Genomic DNA, 13610 nt, shown 5'->3' on the forward strand with positions numbered 1-13610 from the left:
GATTAGTGATGGGTGGTCGAATGTGGAATGAGACCGAGAAACGTTGGAACAGACCAACGGTAAGAATACAACGTGCGGGAATCTGCAGTCAGAAGGAACAGAAAGAGGAAAGCCACATTGGTGGCACGAGTCAGACCGAGTCACAGGTGTGGGACCACATTGGTGGTCGAATCAGGGGAGGAACGTGTGTGCATGTGCATAGAGGCAGGCGATGCGAGGGACGGGAATGGTCCCGAGGATCCGGTCAACGGAAAGTCGGTAAAGGAGGACGAGCCGGTATATGGTGAGGGCGAGGATGAAGGGAAAATGATAGGGGGGCCACGTGACCGATGTTACTTGTAACAGGTTGTCTTGTTGGTCTAACCAACATTCCAACAAGGCGTTGGCTTCATTCCGTTGCAATTTCAAAGGGTCCATAATCTTTGCGTCCTCAGGCAAGTATATGCTGGAGATAAATCTGGACTGTCCCTTCATTATGTCACTCCAAGGCACTGGGACCTTCGGCTTTCCACAGCATATTCCTGTGGCGGTGGGCATCAGATGATGCTGCAGGTTTTCTATCAACAGGCTTACAGTAATGAATGGTGAGAAATGACCGAATCATTCCCTTCTTGGCGTCAAGAGACACGCCCTCAATATCGGGCAACATCGGCAAACCCATGCGGTCCAGGTCGAACTCATGGTAAGGCTTGGGAACCCGGCGAGTGCCTCCGAGCAGCGTGCCGTCCTGGTCTTGATCCTGGTCTTAATGGACGTGACAAATTAAATGAAGCACCTCTGAGATGGTCTTGAGACTCACTGAATGCATCACCTATGAAATCTTCCCATGCCGGTAAGATGACCTGCCAGTCCTTGCATTTCATGAAGCTGGAGCCTATCCCAAGGTGTTCATTGAAGTCAAATCTGCCAAACCATGTAAGCAAAATGACTGACCGACCGACTGTATCAACTTGCCTGGATGTAAGTAGGCTGCCCTTCTCATCCTTCCAGGAACCCAATACAAAGAGTCTCATACCGGCCTGAGTAAACATCTCCTTTGCGAAGTGCTTGATCATCTTTTCACCCTTCTTCCTAGCCGTCTTGGCCTGGACTGCAGGGTCAGGTGCTTGATTTGTCCACTCGTCAGCCTTCGCCTGGGCTTCCTCCAACTCATTGTCACCCAGCCCTTTCATGATTGCCGTCATAGTGGGTTGATACCTCCTGAAGATTTCTTTCTGCTCAGGCTTCTGCCCAGTCTCCTCCTCGATTTCTTCATGTATTTGCTGAAGAATGTCGGCCTTGCGCTGCTCTTCAATTACTTGGCGTGCTGTCCATTTTTTTTGCAGCTTCGTTGGCGCTTTGGCATTGGCCTTGTGTTTCTTGTGGTTGTGGAACCACTGCCTGTATTTCTGTTTATGATGACTGTAAAGCAGCATGACCCTACATCAAAGCTGAAACACTTACCTCTTTTCGTTGCTTCAAGAGCTCTTGGTCCATCTTTGGAGCCAAGAGTCTGGCTTCTCTGGCAGCCGCTTTGAAGATTTGTCGTCTCTCGGTCCCACTCGCCTTCCCCCAGTCCTCAACATGGGACTGCAGAGCGGTGTTCTCTCGGTCGTTCAACCAAGGCTGATCCCCAGCATTTATCTTCGTCCGAGTCATGTCACAGTAGGTAGCTTGGAGTAAAGGACCTGGAAATGTAAGTGTAGGAGAGCATTGATGTGGTTGATGGAACGAAAAATGGAAGGAAGCTCATGTGAGTAATGCTTCACATAAGTGACACACCCATGTCATAAGTGAACGTAAGGGCTAGATTGTGCCGAATAGTGTGAGCCCTATCACTACAAGACTTATTGAGTGGTGTAGATGCATAGGTGGGTGGGTGGCATGAAATTGGAGGATCTGAAGTGCTCTTGACATATGATATAGACAAATCACTATCAGCTATTGGAATTGCACTGTGAATATCCATGCCAATGATTTCCGAGAGATCGAAGTGACTATTACATACTAGGCATTGCATTTGGCAGTTGCATGTAAGCACCAAAATGTCTCAAAGTCTAAGCATCTCACTCCAAACAAGACATCCTGACACTCGCAGCACTACTTCGGTCCATGGTCAAGTCAAAGCCAAAGGCCTGGAGTCCTCCAAAGACATCCTCTTTGGTTCAATGGGAGAACAAAAGAACATCTAGAGGAGATACAGGACGATTTGTCAGAGCTTGACGTTACAACAAAACAACATTGGTTCATTCATCCCCCAGAAAATCGCCTACCAAGCAGCCATCCACCAAAGGACTTCATGTGGAGGGCGACTATGAACACTATGACCTGGGCAAATGCAACTTCGAGCCTTTTCGTGTTCGCAAGTCCATGGCAAGTTGACCGTCCACTTGCCTTGTCCCATGTACTGACACCAAATATCAGAGTCAAAATGACTATTTGCACGAGTGGCAGCGCAAGACCGAGGACTACTTGGACTTGCTACTTCGGCAAGAGGGTCCACCTCCAAACAGGATGTGCTCAGTCTGTCCAAAGGACAGGAGTCTACAGATGTCATGGTTGCATGGGTGAACCTCTCTTCTGTACTCATTGCTGTAGGACAGTTCACAGCCTCATGCCTTTTCATCGGATCAGTCAATGGACCGGGGGATTCTTCGAGGGCACTTCCTTGACAAAGATAGGGTTGGAAGTCCACCTTGGCCACTGCGGGCGAGCCTTGTCCCAGGACTGACCGACGAGTGGTGCGATACAGATGATGAGGGAGACCAATTGACTGAAGGCCCATGGATACCCTTGGTTAATGATCCTCGGACGACCACGGTGGTAGATACTTCCGGGCTCCACTCCATGATCATCAGATTCTGTCAGTGCGCTGGTGCACTGAGCCCTGACATGCAACTATTCGAGACCTGGCCTCTTCCCTGCAGTCTTTCACTTCGCCGAAGACAGCATTCACATTTGCAGTGTTGGACGACTTCCTGCTGGACAACCTGGAATGCGGGACATCGGCAATGAACTACTACAGTAAATTAAGGCGAATCACCTCAAGCGTGTTTCCTCATCTGGTTCCAGTGAGTGATGTGGATTTTGAACATTGCATTGCTCACAATGGCCGAAAGGACCGGTACAGAGAATTGATGAGGGTCAGGCAGGCAGTGGAGACAAGTGAAGCAGCTCAAGTGGCATGGGTTTGGCCATGAGAAGCGACAGCCGAAGGCAGGGGAGCTTGCACTCTTCTGTCCTGCATGTCCTCAGCCCGGTGTAAATCTCAATTTGTCAGACAGAAATGAGTCCGACCCTGCATGGCTGTATTCCAGATCGTTAGTCATGGATGGCAATTTCAAGGCAGAGCATTTGTATCCCACCAATCCAAGCGATGAGGTGGCATTGACCGATGGCTTGGGCTTCATGGTCGGTGATGCCCGATACAAAATGCATCTATCCCAGGCGCAGGACATTGTGCAAAGGTCAGACTGTAACAACCACCGAGCGGTCAACCAGGCAAATGCCTCGGCACCACAAGCTGGAAGCAACAGGGATAGGCGGATGTGCTTGTGCGAGGCACGGGTGTTTTGTTCCTCATTCAATGGTAGACTTTCAGAAGGGGGAAAGGTTAGCCTTTCAAATTGCTACATTGGCCAGGTTCAACTGATGAGTCGGCCAGGCCAAAGGCAGATGAACATGGATTATGCCCTGTGTCAAGCTCTGGGGTACAATACCGATGGGATCAATCGGGCATTCACATTCTATGACATTAATTGTCAATACAACAAGCATCTCAGCAAGCGGATTGAAGAGTCGCCTTATCTTGACCTTCCATGGGGCATGGTACATTATTCCTGGAATTGGGCTGTGGCATGTCCACGGCCATCAAGATAAATGCTATGTGAGGTATGCGTCCAACTTCATAACCAGTGCCGCCAGGATCGACGGAGAAATAATAGAGACCCTGTGGGCACCCTTGAACATCATATCACCATCGGCAAGAGGGATGTCCTCCCCCCACCGAAAGGAGTGTTTAGACTTTCAAATGAATGACTGTAATTTTATGAAGATGATACACATCAGTGAGTAATATTATTATACCAAGTTGACAAATCCAAATGCATCTAGGCAAATTCCTTGGCAGAAAATTCAAGGAGGCTGTGCAGGGTGTCCGAGACAGCCAGTATGCATTTGACTGGTTAAGCGAGACCGCCAAGGGTGATACCCTTCACACATGGGAAGCAGAGGCCACTGCCACTCAGGATGACCGACTTCATAATCCAAGTTCCATGGACATATATGAGGTTCAATTGACAAAATGTATGTTGATTGGAACATCAGTATTTAATATGCTGATATACTTTGGCAAAGCGCCAACAAGAAAACAGCAAGAGTTACACCTGCTGAACCATCAGGCTCAATGGCCGGCCGGTGAGATTCATCATGGTGCTGCTACTTGGCTAGCCTCTGGAATTACGCTGGAAGAGGCTCAAGTAGCCCTCCTGATCGACGTAAGAAAGCTAGGCAAACAGCCAACCGACACCCAGAAGCTGGCTGTGGCCCGGCATCATGACAGATTGCAAGGCCAACTGGATGAATTTGTCAGGGTCGTGGTGACATTTCTCGGCGATGAATTAAACAGCTGTGACCATTTGGATGGCATGATGGTGATGTTGGATACAGTAGAAGCGGATTCCGTCGGGTCATCATCCGAGGATCCCGAGAGGTCAGATGATGAAGACCGATATGATATTCCGGTGAAGTTCAATCCTGAGACCGTGGTGATTCCATTGCCGTCAAACATCGGCATCGAAAGATGCGCCCTGTGGGGCGTTGCCGACCTGGTGCTGCAAGAAATATTATTGAGAGAAAGCCAAGCAAATGATGCATTACATGCCGTCCGGGTCAACTTGGCCGACAAGGCCGTTCTGTTTCGCACCATGGTTTGGTCGGCAAAATCCCAAGCACGGTCAACCAGGGCATGGGCTCGGGTGCACTCAGTGGACAAGGTCCTACACCTAAACACGCAGATATACTCAAAATGCTGCAAGCAGCTAATCCATCTTGGTGCCGATGACTTATTGTCCAAGTATCGGCTGTTGGAGAAGGCCGACCTCAAGGCTACCACAGTTGTTGCAGACCCAAACACGCGTGGTCAAAGAAATAGCATGTTAGCATGGTTTTGGAGCATTGATGTTGAGGGGGATTCTGCAAGCAATGACTGGATGAATGAATGTTTGCACTTCACCGACTTACCTGTTCCTGTGGGGTGCTAATATACTTACACAACAGTTTACCGTGTCCATTGGCTTAGGACACTGGCACTGCGTGATCGTTGGGCAGAGGAGCTGCTGCTGGTCGGTCGGGAAATGACATGGACGGTTGAATTTTTTCTTCATAAATCTCAACAATGGGTAGGCCGAATGCAGGAGGCCGATGTACAGCGCATGGTCAGGCACCGGTGCTATGCTGCCCACCAGGCTCAAATGTATCTCCGACTCTCACAACATGCACAGGACAGCTTTGAACGAACAAAAGGGGTGGCTGCGGTTGTAGAGTGACAGGGGTCCATATGCGGCTGCGACTGCATTCAGACATCGGCAAGTGCCAAAGTGGATTAGTCAGTATCACAATACCGATCCGGATGAAACTTTTTGATCCAAGCTACCACCAGCATGTCCAACTCCTCCACACTCCATACATATGAACTCAGTGACTTTACTGCCTGGGATGCTGCAAATGTCTTAGAGTTTGCCACTGCCTGATTCGCTGCCATCTGGCTAGTTTGCAACCGGAACCATATACCTCGGACACCAGATTACAAAGCCAGCTTCGTCCGGCACCTTCAATGGGAGGCTGATGTGAGTGTCTCATCAATCAGTCCGTCGGCCGGTCGGTCGACATTATGTTGTAACTCATGCCTTTATCAGTGTTTTGTTGTGCCTAACTACCGGTACGATTGGTGGAAGGATCACTTTGACCAGTTGGGGTTGGACCTGCCGGTCTTGAACATCCATGAGGTCATGGAGATGACCCAAGACCACTTTGAACAACTGGTCGGTTATTGCTCTCTTTCTCATGCTGGACTTGCACTTATGGTAATCGTTAGCCGACGGGAGCCATGCTTGTGCCTGGTCCTGTGGTGACCGGGCAGGTGGATGGCAATGCCCTCTTCAATCAAATCGTGGCAGTGAGAGCCCACCTCAAACATCTCGGTGATGCAATGGGTGCTTTGCTGGACCAGAAGACCCAGGTCGCCACTGCAGCTGCATCCACCATGTCCCAACTTGAGGGACCGATTGCCGACCTAGAGGAAGTGCTTTTGAATTCTAGTGGGCAATTGTCGGGCAAGGATTGACTTCGCATGGCTTGTGCTGCTCTTTCACCGATGTTAATTTTACTGTTATCACCGGCATTGTGGACATCATTACTAAATAGACATCAGTAGTATTGCCGAATTTACGTTGATTCTCTAAATGTATATAGTATTACTCAATGAATCTCGGTCATGTCCCATATAAGCTGACAAGTTATTATGCCTGTTGTTCTGCCTCCGCAGATGATTTCAATTCCTATTGACTGGGCATTGCATACGACATGCATTGCTGGTGACTTTGTGCACCAGCTCTTTGCTGATCATGTCGGTCGCCGGCAACAGTCGGTCTTGCCTCCACTGACATTGGATGTGCCGACCATGCTTGCATGTCAGCAGTTGGCCGAGTTCTCACCGATGCTTATTTAAACCCAAGTGAGTTATTCCTTGATATTGTCGGTGTTTTGCCAACTGCGTGGCAGTTCAGCTTGATATCAACATGATTCGGTATAATGAGGCACTTAACAAACGCTCCACCGGGTGAATCACAAAACATGAAGAGGCTCTACTCCAAAGATTTCCTTATCGTTCTGAACAATTGCTCGACAAGCCCTCAGTGCTCGTTGATTCAGGCGGTCGTATCATCCTATGGTACCTTCCAGATGCCATCAGCCCGTGGATTCAAGTAAGCCCCATGCATTGTTGCTTGTCGGTTGACATTTAGACTGACCAATCAGGCCGACATGGAAGACGCCACCATCGGCATGGGTCATCTTCTGAAGAGAAGCATCACCAGGGGAGAAGAGACCCAATGGCGAACTTTCCCTGGGTATTTCCATAAGAGTGACCGACGCCCATTAACCCCAGGATGCATCAACATAGCTCCTTGCTGGTTCCAGCAAGGCTGAGAGGTGAGGTCTGGTTGTTCCACTATGATCTATTTACTCACTCAGCTGTTCCAGCCACATGGTTTTCCTCCCAACGGTGTGTTCTCCCCCGAGGTGTCGGCTGCATTGAAGGGCGAAAGTGGTCCTATGGTCATAACATCCATGCAGCGCTCAGCACTCCTGGCCTCGGCGGCTCTTTGGGTGATGCATCCAGAGTTGTATTGGGCCTCGGTTACCACGCATATAAAACTCGCTTGGTGGGCCATGGACAACGGTCACAATGACATATACACTTGTCTGCAACTTTGGGCCTTGGTCTTCAACTGCACAGCCGTCATTTGTAACAGGCAATGCCCTCTTCACCGAGATCCAAGATCTGCTCCCGAAGGGTTCGACATCATGACCAGTGTCGGCCACTATTGTGATGGGCTGATGACCCTGTCCAACCTCGGTATACAGTTGTGATATAAGTCTGGCACCATTGTTGCTTGCTCTGGACACCTTGTCAGGCATGGAGTCACATGTACCGGTGATCGCATCGTGTGGGCATGGTTCATGCACGATAGCCTTCACAACTTTGTGGGGACACCCCGGCCACAGTATGTGAAATATATGGATGTTGATCGTCATGTCTCGGTTCCAGCCTAGTCAGACATGCAATCACATATAATAGTATATGACAGTTACATTAAACTTTGTAGATGGTTCCTTTACAAGGTTGAAAATTAATTTGAATTCATGTTGTTGAATCCACTAGATCATCTTTCCTGGAGACCGACTGACCGACCATGCTGATGTGTGCCGACCGATGCGCATGGGAGACCTGCTCCACGCCGGCTCACCTGATAGAATGATATGGTGCTCCTCATCAGCCCACACGACTTCATCAGGCGTCCATTCCATTCGGCCAACCTGATGGCATAGGGGTACTTCATGTCTATCGGCCCACCTGATTCATTTGTTTATATTGGCCCACCTGACAGCTTCAGTTCCATCGGCCCACCCGAGCGCATCGCAAATTCATTTCCATAGGCCCACCCAATGCCATCAGTTCCATCGGCTTACCTGATTACATTGGCCATTCAGTACTCTCGGCCCACCTGAGAGCATTGGCAAATCGTTTCCATGGGCCCAACCGATGGTCTCAATTCCATCGGCCCACCTGATGATATCGGGCATTTATTGTTATCGGCCCACCTGACAGCGTTGGGAATTTGCTTCCATGGGCCCAACCAACGGTCTCAAATTTATCGGCCCACCTGATTGCATCGGCCTTTCATTCTTATCGGCCCACCTGATTTCATCTGGAATTCGTTTCCCTCGGCCCAATCGACAATCTCAATTCTATCGGCCCACCTGAGAGCATCAGCCTTTCATTCATATCGGCCCACCTGGTTGCATCGGGAATTTGTTTCCATAGGCCCAACCGACGGTTGCGATTCCATCGGCCGACCCGATTCTGTCGGCTGTTCATTGTTATCCGCCCACCTGAGAGCATCAGGAATTCGCTTCAATCGGCCCAACCAATGCTATCAGTTCCATCGGCCCACCCAATTATGTTGGGCCATTTATTGTTATCTGCCCACCTGAGAGCATCGGGAATTCATCTTTATCGGCCAAACTGATGCTATCAGTTCCATCAGCCCACCCGATTGCATCGGCTGTTCATTGTGATCGGCCCACCTGATGGCCTCATACCCAATATTGCCGGACCGATACGCACAAGCAATGTGTTCCATATGGGCCTATTGACATGCACCTGAAATATCTTCTACATCAGCCCACATGATGGCTTCATGCTGACCTTTGGCATCGGCTGACCAGTGCACACAGCAACTATTTGCTACATGGGCCCAGATGACAGTATCACACTGCGCCGCCTTTGTTTCCTGGACACTGGCTGACATGTTAATATCGAGCATCACGATTTATAGGCCCAGCTGTTAAAATCATCTGTCAGTGAGCCGGCCGGCCGAACATTAGACTCAGGCGGACACATTCAATCGGCCGATATCCGCTAGCCTGTGTGGAACGGTATATTTTCAACCTCAGCTGTCTGTATAACATGGACTATGTGACTGAATGGGCTCACTGGACAGTGGAATCCCTTGAACCAGACATGATGCGAGTGCCATCGGGAGAGAATGAGACTGAGTTTACCGAAGAAGTGTGCCCTCGGAAGGGTTCACCCAATGGCAGCCCCGTTGCTGCATCCCACAGCCGGACAGTGAAATCTTCTGAACCAGACACAATGCGAGTGCCATCGGGCGAGAACGAGACTGACCGAACCGATTCAGTATGCCCTCGTAAGGGCTCACCGAATGGCAGCCCCATTGCTGCATCCCACAGCCGGACAGTGGAATCCCAAGAACCAGACACGATGTGAGTGCCATCGGGTGAGAACGAGACTGATGAAACCGGTTCAGTGTGCCCACTGATCACGGTCTGAATAGCTGTCCAGTTCACAAGACGACCACACATCAGACGAAGAGTGTTCGGAAACTTTCCAGTAAACTTTGTAGCTATCGTGGACTTGCTGGGGCAAAATGGCAGCCCTGATACATACAGATGTGACGTGCTGTGCAAAATCATTCCACCAAACACCTGCACGAATCTCTGCACATCCGTTGCAGTGGACAACATGCTTGCATATCCGGATTGGCCCTGTGTTCGCCCGTAAGCACTTCCTATGACACCACCAGGTCACTCTATTCTCACCTTCAGCCACTGGGCAATCAGTGGAAGCACAGCAACTGCGCTGCTCAGTCCATTGAGAAGGCCGAGTGCTTCAATCCAGAAAAGCAGTCGCTCGTTGTCGAAGAATGATCCTATTTCCTTGGCGAGCTCCGTGTCAAAGTTGGTTGCTCAGACGTGCGTAGCCCAGAATCGACAGGAATAAGACAGATGCGAGGGAATGAGTGTTGCGACTCTATCCAGCAGCCCGGTATCTTTGCTATTGGGGAGGTATGAAGACTTCAAATCACACATATTGAAGCGAAGGTCGTGCTCCATCACTCGAAGTGATGCAAAAGCAAGATCACGTTGCGCGTTCGATATTTCCACGAAAAAGTCTCCACTGGATGATTTGTCTGTCAGGAATTCGCAGAAGGATGCATGAAGGGGTCGGATGGGACTGGATGGGTTGGTGATGCCGCTTAGGAGGGATCCCATATGTTCTATCACAACCTCCACTTTGTAATGCTCTCTTTGGTCTGGAAAACGGCTTCGCATGGCATTCAGGGCATCTAAAGGGAGGGCTTCGGTTGAGCCAAGTACTTGTCCCATCACGGAATGAAACTTTGCCAGCGCTCGCTGATACTCGGTTCTTGTGTATCTGTCCCTTCCCATGTTTTCTCCTAAAATGAAGCCATAAATATCATACAGCAAATTTTTCCGCTCTCCATGATCATGGGTCACCACAGCATTGAAGCGATCAATTGGGTATGAGCCAGGAGGGGTTTCCTGGATGTATTCGCATGCAAGACGCGCCCACTCGAATAGTCCACCAGCCTTGTCAGCGAGGACTGCGAACTCTTCGTACCCAAAATCTGGTAGCTCTTTCAGCTCCTCAGACACAAAAGCATGAATGTCGCTTTTTGCGACTGCTTCTGGAATGTCGTCCATGGATAATCGTAGAACATGCTGAGCACCGCGTAATGCATCATCAATATCGTGAAGTGGGCGAGAGGTGACGAGAATCTGAAAGTTGGGAGGGAGTTCGGTGATTTGGGGAAGACCTTTGTCCTGAAGTTTACCGGAAAGTATGCGGAGAAGGTTGCACCGTGTCTCGACTCCGCCACTCTCATCCAGCGCTTCGATTACGATCAAGACAAATTCTGCACTCGACCCAGAAAACTTCTTCAGCGGTTCCATAAATAGCTTGTGCCATTGTTGCATGATATCTGTCGTGTTCTTCAGCGCATTTGCGTGTTCGACTACATTGGCTAATGTTCATCTCATTTTCGGATCACGGTCAGCGAGGTCGCGAGCGATGGTGGAGAACACTTTTTCATGATGTTTGTCCATTTGGTTCCGGTCGAAGCAGAAACACGAGCCAAGCCCTCCCAAGTCATTGAACCAGTTAGCGATTGTGTGAGCGATGGATGATTTGCCTGTGCCCGCAGGGCCAGATAGCCACAGCACCCGCTCAGCAGTATCTCCACTGCTATTGATCCATTCAGTGATCCGGGATAGAATGTCCGTGTGCGTCCCTGGTAAGCATAGTTTCGTGGTATTTAGTCCTGCGCCTGCTGCGTAAGGCATCCCGCTGAGATCCAGTTTGTCGCTCAGTTTGTCGCCTGAAGGGGTATTGTGAGTATACGAAAAGTCAGAAGCATGTCCGGATCCTTACTCGTACACTGGACAAGATTGGCTATGTCCCAAAGGGCTTGGTCCCAAAACTGTTGCATGAACTCGTCCAAAGCCTTATTGTACCGTGAAATCTGATCATTCGTCTCTGAGACAATATTTTTCCCGAGTCTCTTCCCTGTGATAATGGCATAAGATTGAAATCATGGAAAGTGCAATGGCTCGAAGACTCACAAAAGCTCTTTTTCTTCGAATAATCCCTGATGAAACACACGCACTCTAGAGTCTGCTGGGCGATTCGTCTAGTGATGCTGTGCTTGGATAAAATCTGGCTGAGAGTGTCCTCTTGTGACATGAAGTCGTAAACTTGTTGCAATTTCTCGAGAAGAGTTTGCACCGACTTGTCACGTTCTGTTTGAGCGAGAATAATCTGCATAGAGATAACAACTGTTGAACAGGAAGGTAAAACCACACGTACTTTGGATGCAGCAGACAGCATGCCCAGCACCATCTTTGCATAGGGATGTACCTATACAAATTTAATTAGCTCACTTCCAACTAAGAAGAGCGGCCCATACGTTCACAAGATTCTCGATGACAGTGTCAAAAATTTTGAGTTTTCGAAGATATGTGGTCGGGAGATTGTCTGCGGCAGCGAGATCTCTTGGGCCATCCTCGGCTTTGGATAGAAAAGAAGCGACATGCCCCCCAAGTAGTCTCATACTTTCTGTAGCCTCATGGGCACCCTGAAGTCCAGCATCAACTGATTGGGGATCAGGAATTTCTTCCACGCCAGGAGGGGTATCGGGGACCTGCATGACCACCAGAATTTAGATATGAAAGATAGATTGTTTGGCGTAATTACCTTCGAAGCAGGTTCTCCGGACGCGACTTGATTCTCACAGCCACTGAGATTCTCAGATGTGGCGGGCTTGTTGCCATCAGAAGGATGCAGACACGATGCATCCTTGGTGGACCTCAGACAAGTTCAACATCAAAACAAAAACTGCTTACCTCGATATCATGATTCGATGAAGCGCCTCCATGATCAGTGTTCTGGATGGTGGAGATTTGGCTGTGAGAACGCTTGAAGCGTCTCTGCACAATATCAGTCATATTTTAGGTCCTTCTGCAATTGGGTCGACATACAGAAACTTTTTTAGCCACATTCTTCTTAACTTTGCGTAGGGTCTGACAGAATCCACTGCGGGGCTGATTCTGGATTAAGGATGCGTAGCGACGATATTATTAGTGCTCGTCGACAACAATCTCATGGGGGCACGTACTGTGCTCTCGCCAGCAGTTGCATCTCTGGATCCAGAAGCCTCTGGAGGAGGTTCTGGCCTGTGGTCTTTGCTCATTGGGAACAGTGAAAAATTTGGATGAGCTTGAGGAAAATGACTACAACAATTAGAGGGAGGGAAGAGTACCACAGATCAACAAGGCAGCCGAATACCGTCGAGCACAAGCTTCAAGGCAGCGCCAATCATTCAGCCACGTTCAAGTTATAGTAATGGAACGTGGTTCGGGCAAGCGCTAGGGAAACTTTAGCATGCATCGCTCATGATTTAACAAGCTTGATATTGATGGGTGCAGGTAAGTAAATACATGGATATGTATGAAGTTCATGACAATCGACAGGCTAACTTCAATATGAGTGTGTCACTGTGACAGGCACGAGCTTTACAAATCTTGCCGAGTTAGGGTCTCCGTCAAAATTTCAAATTTCAAACCGGTTCTCTAACGGTTTTCATCTCAAACAGAATTAGACAAGAACCCTTATATCGCGCCTTTGGAAATCTATATCAGAACTTGAGCGTGTTGAGATACCGTTATGACCATCCTTTAGGAATCAATCAAACACATTCAAATCCACCGTTAGTGCTAGACCGCCATTCGACTCTGAACTCAAATTTGACAAGTAGAACTGGTAATGTACTAGCTTATCTTCCGGCCTCTGTGCAGACCACTCAGCCTTCACATGTCAACGCGCACTCCGCCTCAAATGCTGCCTCCCTTGACTCACAAGCAGGAGCTATTTCATCTCCGCAAGGAATAATGGCGTGCTGAAGATGGTTTGGGATAAGCTATCTTGCCGACAGCTTCTTGGCTGATGTTGACCTCAAGTATCTAGCCGC

At 49.1% G+C, this 13610-nt stretch overlaps 4 protein-coding genes across 4 annotated transcripts; 1 reads left to right on the forward strand and 3 right to left on the reverse strand.

Moving 5' to 3' along the window:
• Positions 1 to 478: 478 nt before the first annotated feature.
• Positions 479 to 1638, reverse strand: F5147DRAFT_649313 (uncharacterized protein; the record flags this gene model as incomplete). The annotated part of the gene is made up of 5 exons (XM_041433333.1): positions 479 to 546; positions 574 to 744; positions 800 to 903; positions 934 to 1388; positions 1444 to 1638. The coding sequence occupies 5 exons, from the start codon at positions 1636 to 1638 to the stop codon at positions 479 to 481; spliced, it is 993 nt and encodes a 330-aa protein (XP_041297273.1).
• Positions 1639 to 2302: 664 nt separating this feature from the next.
• On the forward strand, positions 2303 to 6322 carry F5147DRAFT_649314 (uncharacterized protein; the record flags this gene model as incomplete). The annotated part of the gene is made up of 14 exons (XM_041433334.1): positions 2303 to 2383; positions 2404 to 2502; positions 2578 to 2802; positions 2907 to 3050; positions 3154 to 3591; positions 3622 to 3807; positions 4034 to 4046; positions 4093 to 4284; positions 4306 to 5199; positions 5257 to 5452; positions 5559 to 5584; positions 5749 to 5825; positions 5895 to 6020; positions 6074 to 6322. The coding sequence occupies 14 exons, from the start codon at positions 2303 to 2305 to the stop codon at positions 6320 to 6322; spliced, it is 2946 nt and encodes a 981-aa protein (XP_041297274.1).
• A 1013-nt stretch (positions 6323 to 7335) lies between these two features.
• F5147DRAFT_649315 (uncharacterized protein) lies at positions 7336 to 8903 on the reverse strand (the record flags this gene model as incomplete). The annotated part of the gene is made up of 8 exons (XM_041433335.1): positions 7336 to 7808; positions 8007 to 8076; positions 8230 to 8326; positions 8362 to 8381; positions 8424 to 8508; positions 8556 to 8652; positions 8751 to 8791; positions 8848 to 8903. The coding sequence occupies 8 exons, from the start codon at positions 8901 to 8903 to the stop codon at positions 7336 to 7338; spliced, it is 939 nt and encodes a 312-aa protein (XP_041297275.1).
• A 2702-nt stretch (positions 8904 to 11605) lies between these two features.
• On the reverse strand, positions 11606 to 12833 carry F5147DRAFT_758393 (uncharacterized protein; the record flags this gene model as incomplete). The annotated part of the gene is made up of 8 exons (XM_041440404.1): positions 11606 to 11650; positions 11751 to 11902; positions 11951 to 12001; positions 12051 to 12284; positions 12338 to 12439; positions 12487 to 12570; positions 12622 to 12690; positions 12759 to 12833. The coding sequence occupies 8 exons, from the start codon at positions 12831 to 12833 to the stop codon at positions 11611 to 11613; spliced, it is 807 nt and encodes a 268-aa protein (XP_041297276.1). The 3' UTR covers positions 11606 to 11610.
• Positions 12834 to 13610: the final 777 nt, after the last annotated feature.

The sequence above is a fragment of the Suillus discolor genome (assembly GCF_016758755.1).
Source record: "Suillus discolor strain FC423 chromosome Unknown F5147scaffold_7, whole genome shotgun sequence".
Taxonomy (NCBI): domain Eukaryota; kingdom Fungi; phylum Basidiomycota; class Agaricomycetes; order Boletales; family Suillaceae; genus Suillus; species Suillus discolor.